Genomic DNA, 25,248 nt, shown 5'->3' with positions numbered 1-25,248 from the left:
GGAGTGCTTTGGTGTTTTAAAAACATTGGTCTCTTGAAAGCCCTATTCTTGTAAGAGAAAAAAAAAATCTCATTATTCAGAAAGAAGTTTAAAATTTTTCTAAGTGGATCTTTTTATCTTGTCAGTGGGTTTTTTCTTGGCTACCGACACCCCCTTTTCTCCAAGCTGGATCACTCCTTCATACTGGAAATCTGGTGTCCTGAACTCCAGACAGGCTTCTCCCTCTCTACTGTCATTGCACAGAGTGGACTTAAAGCTTTCCACACTTATTCTCAAAGTTTAATTTCACTGTAGAAGCTAATGTAAAATTTTACCTACCTGATTAAAATCTTGGTCTTACATGGCAGAAATTGTGAAGCTGGGCTTGGCTTCCTCTGCCCAACTCTCCCTTGTGATTTTTTTGGGTTCTAGTAATAGAACTGTATTAAAGTATTATAAGATGGTTTGTGACGATATAAATAAAACCTGAAAATAGATGTAGTACAACAGGCTTTCTTTCCATGTAGATACCAGAAATGTGTCTCTTTCCCCCATTGCCTACTTTCATCATTGGAACTTGGTGTAACTGAATCTTTGGTCCATCTATCAAATTTATTTCAAAATTGGTCAGCAAGTTCAAAAGCTTTTGGTGGAATCTGTCAGGCATGACAAGATGACTGCCTAACATTAATTTTGTTAGAGAACTGTATAAAAGGCACTATGGAGGCATCTGGATAGGCTGAATTGATGGCTCAAGGCCAGTTGTCTGAGGCTCAACAAGGCCAGCTGCTGGGTCCTGCACTGGGGTCACAATCACCCCATGCAGAGCTACAACCTGGGGGCAGAGTGGCTTGTTCTGTTGGGTCTTTTGGAAAACTTTAACTTAGGCTTACTGTAAACCTGGGCCAACCTTTTCTATGTTCAGGTGCCATAAGTTTAAACTTGGTTTAGGCTGCAATTTTTCTATAGCAAACCATCTTCAAGCTTGATGAGAAGCTGAACTGCAATTTTAGGATGAGATGATCAGGAATGCTGCTCTGCTGAAGCTTGGTGATCACCAGTTGATAACAGCATGCCTCATTGTTATTTTTTTAAAATTCCTGTGGACATAAGTAATGACATACTGACAGTACACCTTATGATTATGGTTTCATAAAAGACTCTGAGTCCTTCAAGAAGAAAGAAGAAAAACTTGATTCACTGTGTTGCACACACCCAGACAAATATTCATCTTATCATCAGACTACTTTTCATGTTAGTTTTTCAGGTTCTACAGACTTTGATGGGTTTTTTGTGAAGTGTTCAGAAAGGCACATTTTTTAAAGAGGGAGTAGGTTTCAAACAAAATTGCTGGCAACTGTGTTAGCCCCCCACAATCTTTCCCCTCTATTACCACTGGGAAATGTGGCTGACTTTAATATGTGTAAGTTTATTTTTCTCAGACTTTACTTGCTAGATCACCATCTGTCTAGACACTATCAATTACTAATATGTGTACTCAAGGCAAGTGTAAGGGTACTCAGTATTTTCTTTCTCAATATTTTTATGATTAAATTTACAGGGAGAACAGATCTAACCCACGCTATTTGTGTTTGTCATTTAAGGCAGATGCCAAATCCTCCAAAAGAAATTTAAGACCTTTGCATTGATTCAAAGTACAGAAGTTGTGATAAGTACTCTGAACCTCAAAGGTCTTCTTGAAGTTTGTATAATAGGAGCAATTATTTTCCTTGAGTATCCCCTCCACCTCCCCACCCAAAAAAGTGAGGTGTGGGAAGGCCATACCCATTTGGATAAATCAGCTAGTAAAAAAATCCTAAAGCCCCTGATATATATACTCTTAATGAAAACTGGTTGTAACTGACTATTTCTTTCATACACATTTGTCAATTTTCCTTTATATGAAAACATTTGTGTATTTTACTCTACACTAAGCCACTGAATCCTATTCCCCAACCCTGAGATGCCTGCTCCTCAAGTTGTCTTGAAAACAAAAGTCAGCTCTGTGTGAACACCGAGCCAGGAGGTAACAGAAAATGAGTTCTAGAGAAAAAGGAGAAAAAAAATATTTTGTACCCTTTTTTCCTTGAAATATGCAACTGAGAGCTAATAAAACTTAATGCCTCTATAAAATACCTTAACTGGCCATCCCCAGTAATAAACTCTGAAGTGTGAAGTACTAGACCTAATACAAATTTCTTATCTGCATAGATAGAAAGGAGCTGCCTGAATGCTCCTTGCAGTAAGAAACCCCTACAGTATCCTCTTAAAAATAAGAGAAAGGATTGCTCCTTTTTGCTCCCCAAAGACAGCAGGTGATGCAACATCAAACTTTGGTGGAGATACACATCTTCAGCTCATAGGTTCACCTCTCTGCTCTCACCAAGGCACCCCACTCATATCCATGTTTATCAGTTTTACAGGAGTTCTGGGAAGATGTTATTCTTTATTAAAGCTGTTCTATAATAGATTACTTGCACATACTGCAGGGCAGGATGTCCAACACCCCCAAAAGCATGTCTGCTTGGCTTTGGCTGGGGCCACCACTCTTGCCCCAGCAAACTTAGACTGAACAGAAATGTTCAGAGCAGGGCAGGGACTGAAATGATAACCCTTGCTTTGGGAATGTATACTCTCCAAGTGGCACTTCTTTTCAGTGCATCATCCTTCATCATATAACTTTTCTATTGGCTGCCTCAGATCCCATTTGGAAGCCATGATTCTGTGATTCAGATAATTAAAATCCCTTCTAAGAACTGGCCTTTCTGTTTATTCCCATTTGGTTATGTTATTGTGAATGTCTTCCTAGTGCAAACCTCAGGAGATGAAGGCATGCCAGGCTAAATGTAATGTGTACTGATTGCTTGGTCCATTTCCTCTATTTTTCCCGGAATGTTCTCAAACTTTAAGTTGCAGGGGAAAATAAATATACTTAGTTTATGAAGTACAAAGGAAAGCTTCCCACTGTGGCAAGCCACCTCACAGCACAACAGCACCAGTGTGCACTGCCCCGGGAAACACATGAAGCTTCATCCCAACGTTCTTGTTTACTACTAAGCTGCAAAAACCTGCAGGGGCAGCACTACTTCAGGAATAATACAGAATTCAAAAAGAGGAAAAAGATCAAGCTGGCAAATTCCTTTGTGAAAAAGAAAAAGAAAAAAATGTTTGCAAACTAAATCTGGCAGAAGATTTGTCTTAGCAACTTCAGCAATCTCTCACCCTCATGGAAATAAAATTAATTAAAACAAGTTTACTTAGTGTGTAAATTTAGTATGGAAACATAAGGGTCACAGTGCTTATAAGGGGAAATTAATTCCTTCAGAAATAAAATGTGTGGAAAAAATGTCTACTCATCTTGGCCTTTCACATTAAAGAAGTATTTAATTTGGCAGAATTTAATTGTCTTAGCTTCCTTACCTCTGCATCATATCCAGCTGTTCCTCATAGAGCATTCTGAAGCTAAATTAGTAAACATCCAACAAGTAACTTCAAAAGGTGTCCAAAAACTTGCAGTTGCCAAGGAAGGATGCCAATCCCCAAAGATTTAGGAATGTTGTCTTCAGAAGCAGTCATGCCCCACGATTTTCTTCTATTCACACTCTGAACACGAACACAGAGTAGCTCTATACTGTAAAGTTAACACGTGTCTTTTACTGCTTCAATGATAGGTACGCACCAGCATGGTGCACCTTTCAAATGGGCTACACTACCAGAGCTGAAAGCAGTTCTAGCTAAAAGAGAATGCCACTTTTATATATCCTCAGAAGGTCCATTTGATAACAATCAATCCTTTCTCTTCCCAATCCTTTGTTGCAGTCAGCTTTAGATAGGACTTCTGGCTCTAACAGTTATTTTAAGGACTCGGGAACTAGACTCTGAATAGGCCAGAGGCAAGGCAAAGTTGTTAACTGTTCCTTTCAAGCAAACAATTATGCAAATCATTTTAATAAGCAAGATGTTAGTCTTAGCATAAAGCACAAAGCTTGACTCCAGACTGAGCAACAATCAAATGGAAATCTTTGATTTCTCTACAGGTGTTAGTAATACTAAGTAGCATAAGTAACAGTAATTTCTGAAATCCGTATTTCACAAATGTATAGCAACTTTTATGCTTTTCTCACATTGGACTGCAGAAAAAATGGTGACCTCAGTAACCTCAGTACTTCAGCCATTTTAAAGTCAACAAAAGTTTCCAAATACCCTGGCACACATTCCAAGGGAATTCTTTTGAATTAAAACAAACAAACAAACAAACCAGACTCTATTGTTCTCTTCCATTAAAGCACCTCATGTAAACACCACATGTTTTTTATATCCTGACCAGCTTGGCTCAGGGATATGGAGTGACTCAGGAGCTGAACTAGCAGCTGGACAATGTCTGCTTGCTGGTCTCCTGCACAGGGCACTGAATTAGAGAGTCTCTTTACACAGAAGGTTTAACTGATGCTAATCTCCAATCAGACTGAGACAAATCAGTTTAACATTTAATCACCTGAGCATCTTCTCTACACAAAACTGTGCACCCTGCTGTCTTTAATTCAATGCATACAAGATATCTACAGCTCCAAGAATTATGTTTCTGTCACCTTTTGTAGCACCCCTTCAATTTTTATAAGTTAACTTGTCTCAACTCCTTCAGTAAACTCTTGGGGAAAAGGACTGTATAGGCACACACCTTTTAGTCAAGTTACTAATACAATTAGTAAAGGACAATTTCACAGCAGTAAAGTAGTTATACCAACTAATGTCATTATATGATAATTATAAGGACAATAAAACTAAATTATAAAAAAAAGAGCAACTAGTAATTAGATCCCTAGACTACTGAAAACCACTATACAGAATGAAGGAAAAGCAACTAGTCACCAATTCTTTCCTAAAACAGGTGCTATTATAATAGCTGCACATGAACAAACAGTAATAGTATCTGCTCATTAACCATTTAAAAACACAAAACTAGCTTGACTATTAGATCACTTAATGTAAGCATATTCATCACATCTCTGTCTCATAGATAGAAGTGCCACATAATTTTCTTGGTGAAGGAATATTTTATATAATCTGGAAATAATCATTGCTTGAGACTTCTGTTGAACCAATATCTCTATTTGTAACTAGCTATCTTTTCCTTGCACCCAGACTAATACATGGCCAAAGCAAGGAAAAACAAAAGGTCAGAAGAAGCAACTAAGTCTTGGCATGAAAAGAGCTCTGAGTTAAAAGGCTCCTCTATTACATCCAACTTGATACCGGACAAGACTGTACCTAAACTAATAATCGTATCATCATCTGACTCTTTGTGGCAAAACTTTGACACTTCCCAGTAGGCAGAATCAGACCTTTATCTTTCACTCTCATCCAAAAGTGTAGGAAATGAACAGATTTTCCTGCTTACAAACTTTGCAATATTTCAAAACATGAAGCTGATATTCTAAGCAGTTATTCTCATTGCTTTTCCTTTGAGCAATGAGAACACAATAGACTCCTTATTAAACATTCTGGTTATGAAGTGATAAATGAAACTGCAGTCTAAGGATGTAGACCAAATTCTTGCAGGCGGAGCCTTATTACAGTAGCTAGAAACATCATCAACTTTCAGATATACATATCCATACTGAGAACTCATGTACCTGAAAACTTCTCTACTTTTCTCAGATAATCTGTAAGTAGTGTAATAAATAGTCATTAAGGGGTTAATTCCACCTGTCAATCTTGCCTGGCATGTAGTTTATGCATGGTAGCTCATAACTAATCGTCATTAACTGTATGAAAATAAGAATTTCTTGGGAAAATAAGAAATTGCAAGGGATTGCATGTTCAAAATAATAATTTATTGATGTATTTTTAACCATGTAGCTCCTTGCAAAGATACAGTTTATAAATTATAGAACAAGTATAGTTCTTTCCACAGCTTTCACATTTTAGTCCTCAAGTCCAGGTCAGTATTTTGAAACAAGATGGTCAATAGTAAATTATGCAAAATGGCTTAAAAAAAACTACACTAAAAAGCTTCAGCTCTTCCAGGATCCAAGATACACACATAACAAGCAGCATTACAATGTCTGCACTACACCCCCAAGCGATATATGCAGGAGAAGCAGCATACAGTACCTGTACCAGACCTCAAGGAACACTTCATGATTAGCAGTACACAGCACCTGAACATACAGCAGCTTCAAAATTTATTTAGTAACAAATGCTCAAAGGGTTGACAGCATGTGTGGCAAGGGTAGATGATGGGTTGCAGCATGTTACAATCATGTCCAAGTGAGCCCTGCTTACCTGTGTATTCACACCAGGCCAGTGCACAAGCAGCACACATCACCATTTCAGCCCTGCACTGTGACAACCCCCAAGCAGGGCCACGTACCTGCAAACTCATTCTACAGTACAAAGGAACAACTCACTGCCTATATCACTCTCCCCTCCATGCACATCCCATGGAGAAGGCAGGCTACACTGAACAGAAGTTCAGATTACCAAGACCAAATTACACTGATGACCAACTGCCACCACTGCCTTGGTGGGGATGTACCTCTGCAGTTAAATTTTACATTTCGTGCTTACTCGCCATTGGCGGTTTTTCCTTAAGGTTGATGTCAACAAAATGCCAGATCTTAAAGGCAAACAAAATAAGTTTAATTTAAAGAAAACATTTATTTGAAGTTTTTTTAAGTCACAGAGTTTAACAGATAACAACTTTCTCCCTTTTCACATTTCAAGTGTTCAGCAGAGACCATACACACTGTCCCATGGACAGTGAGATTTTCCTATTGATTCCTTTTGAACGGATCAGTGTCTAGGCAACTGAAGATTCACATTTCAAGCAAACTGATTTAAAAACATTTTTAAAAAAAAACCCAACACAACAAATCAAAACTTTGTTATCAAATTCTTATCACAGATAAAAGGTGTTAAACACTCATAAGTTTCTCAAAACAAAAATCAAAACAAAATCTCCAAACAAAATCCCAGCCATTCACAATCAAATAGAACATACTGCCTTCAAGAAATTTCCCAGAATTTTAAAATGCTCCAAATATATACACATTTATAACTTAAGTGCTTATTAGCTACAACCTTTTACTCATGCAAAAGTTGTGAGAGGAGAAGGTGTTTCTTAGAGCGGCTTTTCTGAATATGCAGTAAAACTCTTCACTCGTGCAAAGAACAAAGGGGTGTACATTTTGTCAATGTCGAAAGTAGTAATAGCTGTCTCACCAGTCGATCTGCAAAGAGCATTGTAAAAATTAAATTAGACACAAGTTGCTGTTTGAGTCCCTCATGCAATCATGTTCCATAGTACAGCGTGTGCATCAAACTACAGTTGGAATAAAGTCTTTTGTAATACCTTGTTCTGAAAGCATTTGACTTTTAGCTGAACCACACTATACAGAATCCACTTCTACATTCATACCTAAGAAACCACTTTCCCTTTCAACTCTTATTATGAGCTCCAAGACCTGAGCAGTACACAAACTTCACACTGAAAAGAATGTCTGCAATATAAGTTAGGTATGACATCATTAGCTTTTACAAAAACAATTTTTCTGTTTATAGAAGTTACCTATACTCCCAACCCACAAATAGTTTATTTCCTGCATTTTATATTCTCACAGCTCAATAGCTGAGCTATGTTCCTATAAAAACACTGAATATTAAGAACACTATTAAGACAAGGATTAAATCTACCCTAACTGCCAACACCAAATCTGGAAAGCCAACTTGCCAGTAATTTGAAGTGTCAGGTGCAAGAACAGTGGTCATGGCTCCTGCCTAGTAAGTGATCAGAACAGCTGGTCACATGCCCATATACTGCACTGCTGAATTATATAGTTAGTAACATTAGAGTTCTCACATGAAAAGTACAAACATCTTTAGTCTGCACATCCACAGTGGAAAAGATATATATCTTAATGAATACACACTTTCCACACCCCCTCACTAACACCACATTAAGTCATTCAACCCTGATTCAGTTCTGAAATCAAACACTCTGCACAGATTCTTTAAAAAGCTAAAAATACTATGGTTATATTACTTAGGAAACTTCCTATTATCATTAAAACAGGTTACTAAAATATTGGGTTTTCTTTACATAAAAGTTCATTATGAATTTCAAATCAGGACCAGTTACTGCTTTCATTACATTTTGTTAAAGCCACCTAAGTCTCAGACTCTTCAAATTTTCTGTACTTAGTACTGGACAAGTTAACATCACCTTTAATTCTACAGTGTAGTATCTTTCTTTACTCCTGTTCTCCAGTTACTCACCTGCAAGTGATGTGACAAGAATGATGTATCCACACAAGTTTGTTGAACCTCTGGCGCCCACTGGAGCACAACTGTAGTCCTACATGGAAACTGTGATCTGTTTCTTGAGCAGGAACTCGGCGGAAATACCTGTATTTGTGGTAATCAACTGGTTTCTGTACAGAGAAATAAGAAGTTTCATGACCTACAAAGAACACATTATGCAACTATTTATCCTAAGTAACTGTGAGACCAGATTGGTAAAATTCTCATACTTGAAAACAAGTACAACTGTTCCTCAAAATACATAAATGTGTATGTTAATGATGAAAGAAGTTTTCACAGAAAGCAAAAGAAGCATGCAGGACACCACGCAACTGTGCAGAGTCACTGTAACACTTCTTACTCTTCACAAGTTTCTCTTGACCAGCACTTTGGTAATCAGAAGAATTTTTAAGTAAGCTGATCAAATAATTCAGAGTTCACTTAACAAATATTGCTTATCTAGTTTTACTAAATGTTGTGGAACATAACTGCACACAGTCAAATTTGTTCTCAGAGAATGAGACTCAGCCTTCTTTCCCATTAACAATGTTGACATCTAATAGCACCATAAATGGAAGCTAAGCCTAAGGGGGAGAACAACTGTTTAAATTTGAACCAGGTATTTATTTGCCTTAATAAATTATTAGAGATTTGGGGACAAATGTAAGTGACATCACCATCACCATCCTATTTTATTTTTAACCATTTAAAAATTAAATTAATTTTTTAATCTTTTGATGTAAGGCAAATCTTTGGGTCCCTTAAAACACTCAGTCTGAGTAAAATCTTGTTAATCTATTTCTCCTCTATTCTATTTTCCTACCAACCTCTTCCTTTTTCTTCATTATTACAGCAAATACTTTGGTTTGATTGTCTGTTTCCTGGGAAAGGCGATAATGGCCAAGCAAGATTGCATCCGTTCTGGAAAGTTAAAAAGGAGGATAATGTCAAGGACATAAAAATATTCTGTGTCTCAAAAGTGTGATGTTCTTATAATACAAGTATCATCAATGAAACAAAGACAGACTACACAGCATAATGATACAAACTATTTCTTATTTCCATTCAATAAAGCCTAATTAATGATATTAAATGGTGAAAACATTTTGAAAACTTGCTTCTAATTTGCCCAAACATGACAGTAAATATAAGTAGCTGGTTCTACCTAGCCTACTGCTAAATATTTACAGATTTCTGGTAAACAGCTCAAACCTGTTTTGAAGTTGCAAACGATTTTATATGTTTTTATGTCCAAACATCAAGAAGTATTAATTGCAACATATCCCACTGAAATCTTCACTTTCCTTCAGTTGAGGAATTGTGAGAATGCAGGCAGTAACAAAATAGTATCTTTAAAAAGATTGTTCCATCTACTTGCCTTAAAAATTCCAAATCGCATAACTCACAAAGGAAATCTAATTACAATATCAGGACCCTAAAATGAAAGGTATCTTTGCATAAAGATCAAAATTTTTTGTAGTTCGTATGAAAGAATTATAAACATCTGTAATATAACACAATAATATAACATCCATATCCTTTCTTAGGATATAGATCTGAGACAAAAGTAAATAGTAATTGCTAGGTAAAAAAAAAATGAAAACTGTAGAGCCAAATACTTTGTTTGAATAACCTTGTGTTTTTAGTCCGTAAGCGAGGAACTATAGATTGAGGATCTTCAGGAGTTGTTAGCATCATAACTTGACCATCTGGAAAGAATCTCAAATACCTGCAAAAACATAATTACACAATGCAGACCTAGAAAACATGTCGTTTTCCTGCTTGTTTTCTTTTCAAATCACAGGATGTTACCTAGAAGGATTTAGAACTTAATTGGTAATAGCATTTGAAAACACATTTCTTCACACGTAACAGAAAAAAAAAGAGATCAGAAATCAAAAGAGAGTTATGAATAGTGAAAGACGAAGTTATGAAGAGTTATGAAGTTTTGTCACCTCTACCAAAGCAAGGTAGCTACTCTGGGATCAAAACTGATCTCAAGTTTCTCCATTCCTATCCACTGAGACCAGTGCAACAAAATCTCAATTACACTATCAGTACAGAATTATTAATGTCATACAGACGTTTTCAGGTTCTGCAACCTGATTGATTTTTACAGTACTGAAGTACTGTGCTAATGTTTGAGACTACAGCAATAGCCATCAGGTTCAATGGCTTCTATGAACAGTTTCCAGCCTCAGAAAAGACAGCAGAATGAAACGATAAATGCTGGGAGCAGCAAGATGAGCAACAGGAAAAAAATCAGGCTGAGGAAACAAATGGCAAGGCATTTACAGCAATATAAGAAAGACCAGCCTCTTGATTTTTGCAACTGATTATACATACGCTCAATGACTGCTCATGTATTCTCTTTGCTGAATTGCATCATGTATTGTATCAGACATGTAAAGCAAAAGTTGTGTAGGGAAAGAAATCTGTAAGTAAGTATTAACCGCTATAAGCCTTCAAACTTTTGCCACGTCACATGGTTTAAGTGAGGATGAAACAGCTCATTTCTAATTATCATAGAATTCTATTATTAGATCTATTATTAGATTCTATTTCTAAAACCTGTTCTCAAAAAATACACATTGCTTTACACACTGTAGCAGTCCCACTCAGTTTTACAGAATGATTATTGTCTGCGATAGCCAGGGGTGGATTTAAAGAACTTAAGAAACATTTCACTCACTCATTGTACTACAGCTCTACCTGTAATATTCCACTTGGTGCCATGCTCTATAGAAACCATCAAGAGACTGTTCTCCTTGACGTATGTATTTTGTCTTGCTGACATATACACCTACAGAAAAGGAAGATACATGAACAAAAACTAAGAACATAAAATATTTCTGATGAAAAAGCCAATAATCTAAAACTTTTGAGTATAGTTTTGTTACTTAAATACATGGAAGTTTTTATTTTCATCCCTTGCACCTTTCCCTTCTCTTTGCAGATATTCTACAAATTGAAATGCACAAACTAATTCAAATTAGGTCTAACAACATCAAAAATATCAAACCCACCTGACTATTTCTGTTGTCACACAGTTACAACTATTTCCAAAAGTACAGCTTACCATCAAATCGAACGCGAGGCCTTTCCAAAAACATGTCCCTCCAAGACGCATATGGAACAAGTTTATTGCAGCTCCTGCCCCATATTTTCAAACAGACTTGATGCCAGATTTCAGGATCTCTAGTGAAAACAAGCAAAAAGCAAACCCTGTAACCTCCCTGCAAACCCTGTTTAGCTTTTATATATGAGAGTAACACTCTTACTTAGTTTGGTTGCAACTAGAAGAAACTTTAACAAAAATAGCTCATAATTTAAAACCCTTGACTAATTTACTTAATCCTGGAATGTTTGAAAGCCTTTTCCTCTTCCCAGTGAAACTGAAGAACAGATTTTTATCCAAGTACAGAACCACAACACTGCAACACCCTGGCACTTCTTTGTGTGGCTATATGAGCATGACAACAGACCATATTTTGGAGACCTGAAACACTAATTTGCAAACAAGGTAGAGCAAGTAATACTTTCTGCTAGATTTTTATTACAGTAAAGTAATCTACTTCACATACCATTTAATAGTGTATTCAGAAACTGATTAGCACTGTGAGGAGCCTAACATGAAAATGTCCATGGGAAGGAAAAGCAGGACATACTTGTGCAAAAAGTTTCACTCTGGATAAATTATCTACAATACCTGGCACAAATGTAAAATCCTCGACAAACAAGAGATAATTGCTCCAATGATCTTAGATCTAAGTCACTTGAAACCACCCATCGGAAAATGTACATTAGTACTTCCATAGGCAACGCTAAAAAGAGAAAAGAAATCCTTGTTAGATGCAGCCTGCAAATCAACAGGTTATTTATAATTCCAGGTTTGGCTTGACTTTCCATTAAAAAATCCTACTTCCCACATTGTAGAGAGAGAACAAAAAAAAAATTAACTTAAAAGGTCACTATAGATAAGATGCATCTTTTTGATCCTTTTCAGCCTACCAACTTCTTGAGCCGATGTGATTTTTTTAGAAGTTTTCTTTATGCTATAAAAAAGTGAGTATAAAAGATCAACACTTCTGCTCAAAGGACACATCTCCTGAAATAGTTTTAGAGAAATGTCTGCAACATCTTGTCTTTACTGGTAAAAAAAGAAAATACATTTTCCCAGGTGTACAATACACCAGTTATTAAAATAAAATAATCTTTAAAATCCTGTTTTCTTTATGTTTTGATTTGCTTCTCTTTATTTTCTTTCTTTGACCAGAACAAAGTAGATCAGGCCAAGATTTCAAAGTGCAACTGATAATTTAGGATGCAAAACAAAGGCATCTGTTTTTAAGAGAAATCACAGCTCATATACAGTTTCTACAATTTAGATCGCATAAGGAAGTCTCAGGATAACTGTCCTAGAACTGAAGAACTGAAAGTCATTAACCTTCAAAAGACTTTCTAGCTTTGTTATATAGTTTGTCTGACCCTGAAAAGAAACTTGTTGCAAAAATCTCATACAGAATCAGATAAAATCAAGAAATATAAAGATGCATAGTCTACAAAACAATTGCCTCTTACTCACACTTAAATATTGCAGTACTAATTGTATTTGCAAACTAAACCAAAAGAACTAGAAGAAAAACTGGAATACACTTACTTCAGCAAGTCCATTCCTAGAAGTGGCGACTTTTAAGTATGCCTCTGATCCTGAGAATTCTACTCAGAAATACTACATGGAAAAAGCTTGTGTGATAAAGACAAGATCTTGTATGCGAACAAGATTTGTTTACCTAGTTGATAATTTTTTTCTTTTGTATCTAACTACAGAAGTAAGTAAAGAGATAGTATGCACTTCTTCAAAGGTGGTTTTTGAATGAAGGAGACAAATGTTTTGTCTGAATGAAGTGAAACATCTATACAAATTCTGCCTCTCAACTCTTACAGCTTATCTTAACTCTCACCTGAGATGTGGGTCTGGCTGACATAAACTTCAGGCTGACAAAGTTTGACTGAAGATTCCTGAAGAGTTAACTGCTGCTGGAAATCCGTCAGGAGATCTGCCATTTTGTCATCTTCTTTGCTATCCTCAACACTAGAAAAGGGGCAATGCCAACACTGTAATATTGAACAAAACATACCAACAGATGTCCTCATCTTGACATCAATCCACTGGCATACTCCCATTCAATAGAGTTGTTTCCTGTACATTTTTAAAGCAATCACATTTCATCATACAATAAAACAACTACTGAACTATGATCAAGGTCATTAAGACATTGCTGGAATGCCTCTGAGAGTAACAACTGGGGCATTTTCATTAAATTCCCATCCCAGTTTTTTATTTTGTATGAGTTTTTTATTTAAGTTACTGACAAATTTCTTGACCTCATGAAAAGAAAAATCTCATATTTTACTTTGTCTAAGATATGGCATATGCAGGAAATAAAGTGTTGTTAATGAAAGTTGTATTTTGTAAACCTTCTCATGATGTAAGATATTGGAAACAATTAAGGATTATTTTTCACGCTTGTGTTATTCACTAAAGAGTGATCCTTGGTGGGTCTATTCAACAGTAATGAAGGAAAACTACTTTTGTACCTATTCTGTAAATAGGCAGAAATAATACATTTCAGGAGCCAGAACAAGATAGCAGAGCAGAAACAACAAGCTTGCTACTCATCAGTAAATTTGAAGGATTACTAAGTGATAAAAGAACATTACCACATTAATAAAATAAATCTAAGTTATATATCATATATGATCTTTTATTAGCTGCTTGCTTGCTTGCCCCAAATAACCAGAAATGACACAAAACTCATAGTGCACATCACAAACCACTTTTTTACCCCTGACTTGGTATACAAGCTAATAAAGACATCTTACAGTCACTTTTTATTCCTGTTCAATTCTACTCTAAACAAGCTAATAGAATGTGTTGAGAATATAAGCAAGCAACTAGTAGACCAACCAATGGGTTTTGAAGTATCACAGAGAAGACAATTATGTTTGGGCCTGTCCTAAGACTACAGTAAGACATTGCACTGAACATACCTTCATTTATTTTGATGAGTATGATGGTCAACCCCAGTACCTACAGGCCACACTGTAAATATTTTTTTTCAAATCTAATTGTGTAATTTGTTTTTTCTCATCAAGGCTGTATGAAACACCTAAACAGTAATTCAGAAAGCACAAACTAAAATCTCTCCCAAAAAATACATCTCTACAAATACTGCTTTTAAACAGTAGAGTAACAACTGAGACTACTGGTTATTTTTCCCTCACTGCCTCAAAGTGCTGAAAACAGTACAGCAACATTAAAAAAACCAAATAAAAATCCACAGAATTGTAGAATCATTTAGGTCGGAAAAGACCTCTAAGATAATAATGCCCAACCATTCACCTGGCATTAAACCACGTCCCTAACTGACACATGTACACATCTTTTAAATACCTCCAGGCATGGTGACTCAACCCCTTCCCTGGGCACCCTGTTCAAGTGCTTGACAACCCTTTCTGTGAAGACTTTTTCCTAATATTCACTCCAAAGCACACCCTGAGGCCATTTCTTCTTGTCCTGTTGCTTGTCATTTGGAAGGAGAGACCACCACCTACCTCAATACAAACTCCTTTCAGGTGGTTGTAGTGAACAGTAAGATCTCCCCTGAGCTTCCTTGTCTCCAGGCTAAACACCCTCAGCTCCCTCAGCTGCTCCTCACAGGACCTGTGCTGCAGACCTTCCCCAGCTCCACTGCCCTTCCCTGGACTCGCTCCAGCCCCTCAGTGTCTTTCTCACTGTGAGGGACCCAGAACTGGACCCAGCACTGGAGGTGCGGCCTCAGCAGTGCTGAGTACAGGGGGACAATCCCTGCCCTGCTCCTGCTGGTCACACTGCTGCTGACACAGGCCAGGATGCCACTGGCCTTCCTGGCCACCTGGGCACACACTGGCTCACATTCAGCCAGCTATCAACCAGGACCCCACAGTCCTTTTCCAACAGGCAGCTTCCCAGCCATCTGCTCCCAGCCTGTAGCTCTGCATGGCGTTGTTGTGACCAAGCACAGGAACCAGTACTTGGCCTTGTTGAAATTCACACAATTGGCCTTGGCTCATTGATCCAGCACGTCCAGATCTCTCTGCAGAGCCTTCCCACCCTCCAGAAGGACCACTCCTGCTTCAGGTCAGAGAGGCTTAATGGAGTAGAGAAACTGATGCTAAAGTAAGAAAATAATCCTATAAAAACCAAGGTTTTTACATGACTATAGCGCATGATCCAGTAGTTTTCCTAGTGCACAAATGCACAGCAAAGATTTCATGCCAGCAACATGTTCAGATATGAAACTAAAGGATGGAAATAAAGCACTCAGCTTATCTTGAACTCTTATATTAAGTCAATAGCTGCACTGGAGCTGTACTGTCCTGGGGCAACAAGGCTGAGCTAGCAACACCACAGGGACACAGTTGTGCTTTCTTTTTTCATTCTCCATGTAAAAATTCTTGATTTTTTGATGCAGCTATCAGGAGCACTAATAGCTGCTATGAGTAAGCAAGAATTTGGGAAGCTGTTCCATGAGCTTATCCATGTTACGCTGCAGGGGCTGGAACAGAAGTCTTGGCCATTCTTAAACTCAAGTTTTGGGCTCAATGAATTACGGCAGCCCTAAGTCACTGCACATCCCTTGTACTGAGGTTAGGGGTATTCTGATGTGTGTAATGATGAAAGACTAGACCACTCAGAATGCAGTCTCTGAGCTTCTAAATGTATTGCTCTACTGCAAATGCTCTCATTTGGCTGTGTTAGCACAAGAACAGATTATTCCTTTGCTTAATTAAGATGCTTATTTTATTAGTATGAAGCTTTAACTAATTAATCATTTTGCCATCCTATATGATCCTAAATCTGAAAATCAAAAATCAAAATAGTGGCTGATGCTTTTTTTTTTTTAATTAAGCAACAGCATAACTATTTGTAATCCCTCCCCCTAAAATTAGCTAGCTCCAAACAAGCCTGTTACTGTCTTCAAAAAATATAATCTACTCAAGTGAGAGTAGGTAAGTTTTCCAGATACTAAGAGACTTACAAGGGCATGTTACAGCAGAATATTGATATCCTTCAGAAACAAAATGTCATGTTTCAGTACTCCTATGCACTTAATTAGTAAAATTTCATACTTACCACCTCTTTCCAACTGCATCACCATCTGGGGACCGTGTATAGGTGATCTTAAACTCTATATCAGGTACAAGCTGCATGGCTAGACGATAAAACTTGATGGCTGAAAATAAAGGTTTGATGTTCAAACATATCTGATGTCCATACTAGCTTATCAAAGCAAAGACTGTTTTCAGGGAGATGGGTTCAGCTAAAAGCACTAAAAAGGTGGAAAATGCCTTTGCCTAGGAAAGCTTATTTAGTCTAAACTGTTAGGTTTAAATTCAATACAGAAGAGAGGAACATTAAGTACCTGTTTTCAAAATTAAAAACCTCATGTACTTTTTTCAGAATAAAGAGTTATCTGATATGTATTTCAGCTTTTACAGATTTACCTTAATTACCACAAATTCAACTATAGTGTAGAAAATCTTACATTAAAACATTATGAACTCCTGATGTTGTTTAGTGCCTGGCACTTACAAAGATTTCCCAAAAAGCTGTAGAGATTTTAGACAGTATATCCGTAACTACCCATAAGTTAAATGAAAGAGAAAATGTATGCAGGTACCTTAAGTCCCTGGTATAGCACAGACAGGCTTTCAGACATATACAACACTATAAAGGTGAGAATGATGAATAAAATATAGTTGCAATTTTAAAATTTCAACAACAGATGCAAAATATATCAATTTCTCTATGTAAACCCCTGGGAACTAAAGAAGGCACAGATGCAAGCCACTCAACACACCAAGAGTATGGAAAACAGCCTTATTCACAAAACTATGGGACACAAAGAAACACCTGACAGTTTGGGTTTTGCAGTTTTCTCACACATACAGAAAATTCTGCCTTTAGCACTACAAAGATCCTACAAACGCTGAGTAGAGAAAGAGGTTCAGGAAGATCACTGTGGCAGCAAACAGTTATTAAGCTGCAGAATGTCCTTCTTCTGAGTCAGCTCTGTGAATCCTTCTTAATTTAAATTAATTCAATTATGCACATTCAATCTATTTTAATAACAGTAGTAAACGCAAGTGTGCATGCATATGTTTCTTCGTATTCCCACATTGTGATACCAAGATCCGAGGGCAATTCTTCTTCAGCTTGGACTCTTAAAACCAAAACTCAAATAAAACATCAGTGAGTGCAGAGCTCAGAATTTGTCTGATGAGTCTGAGAAACTCGAGTTTGGGGCTAGTAAATGTTCTTGTTTACTCGAGTTCATGTCAGGGCCAGTGACTGACAAATAGTATCCCTTGGCTGTTGAGGACTGGAAATACCAGCAGCCAGCTAAACAGAGATCAGTCTCAACTTTAGCATTTAATCTTGCAGACAAAGCCTCTACTGTACTTAAGCAAGAACAAGCTGCAGCACATAACTGTCTCACAAACATCAGGTATCAGCAGATTTCAAAGGCAGGCTTGGATTCTGGTGACCTGGGCCAGGCCAGCAAATAAAAATGTGGCCTGCAAACAGATGTCTCAATATGTGCTCAGTAACATATGTGTGTCTGGTGTAGGACCATGCCTCTAAGGTATCATACAGATCTATGTGTAGAAATAATTCAGTTTAGTTTCTCTAAGTCTCAAATCAAATTCAATTGAAAAAGATGAATTCACATTCATGCAATCCAGATGTCTGAAACACTTTTGTAAATGAACTATTAGATATTAGTATTTCTTTCCTGCTATGTTTGACATACAAGGAGTGCACTGAAGCAGATGAAGCCACAGCTTTCATTTAATATAAACAATGTTTAAATAGACTGCTTTCCTTACCTTTTTTTTTCCTAATTTATTCAGAAGGAACCTTCACAATCGACTACATGATTTTCTAAATATGTACCAGATTTTTAGTGCTGACATATTTTTTACTGTGCATTTAATCCTTTACCAAACACCCACCATATCTTAGCCTAAAGTAATTTTGCCCTGTAAAAACACATAACAAATTAGAAACTGAGACAACTGATTTTATTAACTACAGGGGACTCATATTTCTCTCAGCTAATATGAGATATGAAACAACAACCAGAAATCCCTTGAAAATGAAGGAAAATTCCCATGGTGAAGTGGGAATTTTGTATTCAGCAGGTGGCTGAGTTCAGGAGCTTCCAGAGCTCTCTCTTAATTTATTTTGCACCTGCACTTTAAACACGGTGGCCAAACCCTCTGGTGGATGAGCAGGATGGTACACACATTCTGCTTCACTTTCTTTCTCGCATGAAAGAAAGAGCAAATTGGTAACTTCACTACTGACCTACAGGTCTTGGAAGTTAGGACAGCCTTCTTACTCTCTAGACTCTGAAAACTAAATATATGAAAGAAACCTTTGAATTTCCATTTTTACTAGTGCTGATAGCAAGAGTGCAGGTAAGCAAGCTAAGTGCCTTAACTATTTTATGACAAACCTCAAAGACTACCAGCTCTGAATGTTCACTGCAGAAATCCTTGAAAAAGCTATTTTAGCATGCTGTGTTAGTCAAAAAAAGAAACAAAAACCCCCAAACCCAAAGAGCCCTCTCCAACAAAAAAAGAGAAAAAAAAGCACCAAAAAACCCCCACAACCAAACAACGAAGCATTAAAGCAGAATATTAGTTCATAGTGGTTTTGTTCATAGTGGAACTATGAGAACTGTGAGCACAGGAAATAGTTTATTGCCTTGATTAATCATTATGCCAATTTTAAGTTGCAGAAGTCACATAAAGAGGCGTTCTAACATTATTTTGTCTGAAAGCTAGAAATTCCTTCCTTGATGTCATTTTTGCTTTACCTAGACCCTAGAACTAGTGACATGATGGTTCCTTCTATAGCATGTTTGTTTGTTTATCTGAATGATACAGCTCTCAAACCACTGTTAGCCGTAGTTTACTTTCACTGGCACCATGAAGATTTGCCCATAAATCACAGATGTTACATTTCTCCACAATAGGGGTGTTCATTGTAGACTTCCATATTACCTTCATAAAGGGCCCCATTTTGTTCTTCTTCCACTGCCTTCAGGAAAAGTTCTTTTGCCTGCACAATAAATTACACAGAGCACTTCTTTAATTCCTTATAAAAATAAGTGCAACGTCACTTGACTTAGAATTATTTTTGATCTCACCTACTGTACCTAGGACAGAGATAACAAAATAAGTCCATAAATAGAGAAGACATATTCATGTGCTACAAGACATAACTGAAAATCCCAGTCAAGGAACTATTGTATTCCTGCTGCTCGCCCCTTACATACAGTTTTTCATAAAGCAGGTTGTGAAGATGACACCAAGGCAAACATAAAGACGAGAAAAATCAGTGTAGGATTATGTAGACATTAGTATGGAAATAACAAGATAATAAGCTCTGCTGTTTCTCCGGATTTAATTTAGCATTATCTTTCAGAAAAGTTATAGTGGAACAGTAATACAGATAAATAAAACCTCAAAATTATGCATCGTTTTCTGTACCTTTTCCTCTTTTGCTATCTCCTGTTTTCCCCTGGCATCAACAGACTTTAGTCCAAGTTCTCTTGATGATGCTCTGCATGGCACAGGTTCCAACCCACTAGAACTCACACCTGGGGCAAGCTCATACATCCACTGAGCTCTGAACATCTGAAGCTCTGCCTAAAAAACATTATTAATTTTACTTATTAAGACATTTTCAGACAGTGAATCTTCTGAGGAGAAATTAAAAAGTACAAACACAAAAAAGAATTTCAAAACTATGCTTTACATTTCCAAGTCTTAGATGGCTTCAGTGAATTTAGGCACAGAGAGTAAGCAATTGTTTTACGGTAAATTAAAACAAAAAAGTGCACAAGTACTTGTTCAGTCGCATTCAATAACAAAAGTGCTTTTTTCTGGACTGTTCACGTCAGAAGAAAAACTGATGTTTCAAGAAGTGGTTGTTAGTACTATGATTATGACCTAAAGTTCCATAGAAAAGTGCATGACATGATCGTATTTGTTCTTGTTTATGTAGAATTCTAATAAGCAAGAAGTCAATTAGCTCTTAAAATTAAAATTTAGAAAATCCAGGCTTTTGTACACAAGCATTCTAAGTTATCTAACATTCAAGATAGTAATTTATATAATATACAAATACGACCTTACTCCTTTCTCTTTTAAAAAGTATGGACTATGTTCTGTGAAATAATACAAGTTACAATTCCTACCATGCTTTTTTTTCAGCATCTTTGAAGTTACATTTAACACGCCTCTTGCAATCATCACAACTTCTGGTGAGCAGCTACACAGAAATCTAGTCTTGTAGAATACACTTTTCTATTACACTCCTTTTATCAGCTTTCTGGTCCAGTAGAGAGTGACAACTTAAACTGGAATTTGATCACAGAAACTGCTGTTCCAAGTTCTACAGTTCTTCAAAGAAATTCCAGATCTGTCAGAAGTTTTCTTTTCATCTACACAGATAGCTGGAGAGACTGAATTTTGACACTTGGAACACAATGCAAAATCTGTCTCATTTCTGGAGGGGCAGGCAGATTAAGCATTTGTCAGATCAACAAATATGTAGTAAATAAACGAGAATAAGTGATGAAGTTTAAATCACAGCAGTACTATGTTTGTAAAAACTTACTAGCATGAGAGACATACCTGAAGATTTGCTTCACCAGATCTTTCACTGTCATCAGTTCTTACCAAATCAGCGTGACAATCTTCTTCAGCTTCTGCCTAGTAGAGAGCAGTCAAATGTGATTACAGGGTCTGCATAAGTCCCTACAGCCCATTCACAAAGAACAACTGTCATGGACACACATTAAAAAAAATTAAGCATACTTCCTTTTTGATGATAAAAATTAATTTTAAGACTAATGAGATCAGTTGTACTTCCATATTAACTAAATGAAGATGGGATTTGCATTTTAGACTCGTTACTCCAACAGATGAGCTGTGTATCACTTGAAGGTTTCTGTGCTGCAATACACTGGTATACCTGACTAAATATACTGTGTCTATGTCAAAGCACAGAGCAAAAGCTTCAGTATTAAACAAAAATGTGCTTTGTCCAACGAATTAAAATTTAATCACTATCTTCTCATTGTAAAGATAACCAGTAGTTTTGATTTGTTTAATCTTTGCAAGAGCACAAAAGTGCTTTGAATAACAATAGATACTTTACATATACATGTGAAACTAAAGAAAAAAATAGTATTGGAAGTACTGGAAAATAAAATGCTAGCATGAGAGCTTGACAGTTGGTTTTATTTACAGTACAGCTGTGAGACAGGTTAAATAAATAAAACCTGAAATAAGATCTTTGACTAAACCTAACATGGTTCTACATAGGAAGTTAAGCTGGCAGGTTTAAGAGGAAAACTTTAAAATATGCAAATTAATTATCACAGTGAAATATACTGAGATTTATGGAGTCTACACTAAAACAAAGGAAAACTAATTCTGAGCATTACTGACAAGCCATTACAATGACAACAACAGCAAGATACCAGTATGGGGGAAAAAACACCCCAAAATCTTAACTAAGATATTTGTTTAAGGTTCTTCCTGCAGCTGAAGCAAACTACTTTTTCTACCATTCTGCACTGAAATTCACATCTGTAGTTCTGCAAGTAGATAATGCAAAGTAAGATTACAAGCAGGCAAACCTGACATTAAGATTATCACAACTACTTTAAAAAGTTTTATTTCCCACTCCTTCCTATTGTACTCTGTACTCAGAGACTTGAAGTGACATTCTGTCAGTGAGATTCTACCAAGCTCTCAAAAAGAAATCCCGACCTCCTGCACAGTCAAAGTGCAGAAATCAAAGCATTCTTGTACTCAGAAAATTTATACCATTTTTAGAGCACCTGGAAGTTCTGATCAAACCACGGAATACTAGCAAACATGATGGGAAAGGCAACCTTTAATCTCTCTGTCTTGGTGACAAGCACCTCCCTGGAATTAGTACATGTCTTCAGATTCCCCAAAGACCATAAACATACTGGTTTGTCATGTGTAAAAGTGTTTTCGCTGATGTTTCAGATAATTTATCATTTACAATTGACAGGCATGGTTGGTAGGCTGAAGATAAACAGATATTGCATCTACTTTTACATTCTCATTTTTAATTTTTGTACATTTTTAATTTCCTAGTAGAGGAAACAGGTGAGCCAGAACACTATAAAACACTAGTGGCATTAAATCTCAGCAAGGAGTAAATGACTTGGAAATTTCATGGGCTTTGATTTCAGAATTTAATTGCAAGCAGTTAATACCCTATGAGTTGTGACAGTCCTACCACATTACTAGCATCCAGGAATATTTTGTTGGCCAAGCAGGGCCAGTCTAGGAATGAGTTAGCTCTGAAATGGGTATCTGTAAGTGCATTATTATGGCACTGGGCTGACAGAAATATGGCCTAATTCTGTCTGTGCACAGCGCAAGTCTTCTTGTTTGCAGCTGAATTATGTCCAGGCAGCTCTCCGGTCTGGGCAGCATAAGCCTGGTTTTATCTGCAAAATGCAGAAATTAGCAACTTCTAAACTAAATCAACACACTATCGGCTTGTGCATAAAGCCACGCCCATTAAAACCTTTAACTCCTGAAGTCTGTAAACAAACTGATTTAACCATTGAAACTACTTAGAAGCTTAGGAAGCTGTATGAAGTTTACCTAATTCAAAAATTTTGTATTTCACTAGTCTGTTCAACTCTTGATTTTCAACCCCTTCTCTCTATTCAGCTGCCCTACTTCTTAATTTCTGAGTCACAGTCAGACATGGTAGTGGACCAACTACATCCAAAATGTCATTTGATGCTCTTGAAACTTAAATATGCTCTCAACTAAAACCAAAAATACTATAAAAGTATTTCAGTCTAAAAGCTGTCAAAACCCATCATGAAACTGATTACAACCGAAGTGTTGTCATTACCTTCTCTATACTGTATGCATGTGTGATCTGCAAGCTCTCATACCAAAGGTCTGTCTCTGGCAGTAGTGGCAGCCTAAGTGGCCAGCCCTCTAAACTTACCGGTAAAGGAATTAATTCATTGCTAAAGCAGAGGAATGAACTGGAAAACCGAAGTCTATTAAAACCTTTCCACTATTTATTTGACCTGCTGAAACCCTACGATTTTGCTAGGACAAGTGAGTAAACACAGGTACTGTGAAGCAAGGACCTTCACCAGCAGAGAGCTCATGAGATAACAACTAAAGCACTTCACAACGTGTAAAAATTGTCTCTTTGCCCCCACTCTGAGAATACTTGTGTTGTACTTAGAGTTTCTAAAATTCACAGAACACTATGCTTTAACTGCTACTTAGGGGATAAATCTAGATTGTTCATCGTTGTGCTGCTGGCCTTTCCCCTGATACAAGTCAGCTGTCACATGGAACAGTGACTTCATCCTGATTGAAAGGAAGACATCCTACTGTGTACAGGCTGATTGGCTTGATTAATTTTCCATGAGGAAAGTAGTAGTCTGTCAAGCTACCAAAAGCTAACATGTCAAAAGTAAACATCTGATTTAGGCGGCAACTCCTTAAAAATGACGTCAACTGAGTAGATTCAGAATCAGTAGCTGATTTGCTTGCAAAGCTTTAGAAACCATTTGCCAAATGCCAGAACTAGTTTATTTGCACAGTTCAGGTTTTTTTCTGCAATCAATAATTGCATGCTGATTTTCTCAGAGTACATTAACCGCTCACTAAACTGATCTCTGTTTCAGCAAAATAAAACCAATATCAGAAACAGTCTGAAGCTCAGCGTCACCAGTTGAACAGGGCTGTGTTATGTTTGAACCGTACAGAACTCAGGGAGGAGCAAGCACGGCAAAGCGAAACAGTGACTGCCAGCTAACATTCCTCTTGGTTTTATAAAAAAATGAGAAAGCCACCCTCTTTTTCTGTAAATGTTCTAGAAACTACACTGTGTTCAAAAATAAGTGATGAAACATTTTAACAGCTCGTGTGTGATAGAAATGGTTTAACTTTGAATGATAGAGCTCTCATCATGGATACTTGAATCCATATTGAGGCGCAGTCAATAAAGCAATGCCGGACCAAGGAGTATTCCTGATATGTTAAATGACAAACTCAACTCGAGTCCGGGGCCCACGGAGTCCTTTGAATTACTGAGTGACTTTATGCCACCACATTTTTGAGGAAGAAAGGGAAAGGAAGGGCACGCTCCCCTGTAATGACACAGGGATTTTGTTCACACGTTCCTACGGAGGGCTGGATCGCTCCAGAACACGGCAGCCCCACTCATCAAAACCCCCCGCGGGAGGCGGCCGTGCCAAGCCGCGGTGGGGCGGGATCACGGCACGGTTCCCACCAGCATCGCCCAGTGCCCGGGGGCGGGCAGGGCAGGGCAGGGCAGGGCTGCCAGCCAGCAATTCGGCCAGGGGGCCGCTCCCACGCACACTCCCCCTCGTCCTGGTCCCGCCCGGCTGTCCTGCACGGCAGCCGAGCCCCCGCCGCCCGGGCCCGCTCACCATGCTGCCGACGCTCGGGCGGCGCTGTCCCGTCCCGGGGGCTCTGCTCCCCCGCTTGGTCCGTGTGTCCTCCCTGCCCGCGAGGGGCACTTAGCAGAGTTCTCGGTCGGAGAAGCGCACCACGCAGCGGGAGTCCCTGCGGGCCCTGCGGACGGCAGCCATCTTCCCGGCGAGCAGGGCCGGCGGCGGGAGCGGCGGGACACGGCCCGGGCGAACCCGCCAGGTCAGAGCGCCGCCTCCCGCGCGGGCCGCTACGACACGCGACGGCACAGACTCCCCGTCCCAGAGCGCATCGCGGCCCTTGCCGCCTCTGCCGCCAGCGGCGGCGCTGTGCAAGGCCTGCTGGGGAGCGTAGTCCGCGGCGGCACAC

At 38.0% G+C, this 25,248-nt stretch overlaps 1 protein-coding gene across 2 annotated transcripts; it reads right to left on the bottom strand.

The window, feature by feature from the left end:
* Window positions 1–5,791: 5,791 nt before the first annotated feature.
* FBXO9 (F-box protein 9) lies at window positions 5,792–25,205 on the bottom strand. Of its 2 annotated transcripts, none has more exons than XM_002195638.7 (13): window positions 24,879–25,205; window positions 21,037–21,114; window positions 19,888–20,046; window positions 19,399–19,456; window positions 16,460–16,559; window positions 13,245–13,375; window positions 11,990–12,104; window positions 11,360–11,478; window positions 10,993–11,083; window positions 9,914–10,009; window positions 9,108–9,201; window positions 8,257–8,411; window positions 5,792–7,211 (listed from the first exon to the last, which is right to left on the bottom strand). In XM_002195638.7, the coding sequence occupies exons 1-13, from the start codon at window positions 24,879–24,881 to the stop codon at window positions 7,103–7,105; spliced, it is 1,308 nt and encodes a 435-aa protein (XP_002195674.5). In that variant the 5' UTR covers window positions 24,882–25,205; the 3' UTR covers window positions 5,792–7,102. The 2 variants fall into 2 exon arrangements, with proteins under 2 accessions (XP_002195674.5, XP_030123203.4); XM_030267343.4 differs by having other exon boundaries at window positions 6,620–7,211; window positions 21,037–21,110; window positions 24,879–25,144.
* Window positions 25,206–25,248: the final 43 nt, after the last annotated feature.

This window comes from Taeniopygia guttata, chromosome 3, assembly GCF_048771995.1.
Source record: "Taeniopygia guttata chromosome 3, bTaeGut7.mat, whole genome shotgun sequence".
NCBI classification, from domain to species: domain Eukaryota; kingdom Metazoa; phylum Chordata; class Aves; order Passeriformes; family Estrildidae; genus Taeniopygia; species Taeniopygia guttata.
This window is presented reverse-complemented; position numbering and strand designations above follow the sequence as displayed.

Excerpts from the sequence above, each read along its gene's own strand:
- FBXO9 (XM_002195638.7), bottom strand. Across the intron at positions 19,457-19,887 it reads AGATAGCAAAAGAGGAAAAG|GCAAAAGAACTTTTCCTGAA; the intron begins GTACAGAAAACG and ends TTTATTGTGCAG. Across the intron at positions 10,010-10,992 it reads CACCAAGTGGAATATTACAG|GTATTTGAGATTCTTTCCAG; the intron begins GTAGAGCTGTAG and ends ATGTTTTTGCAG.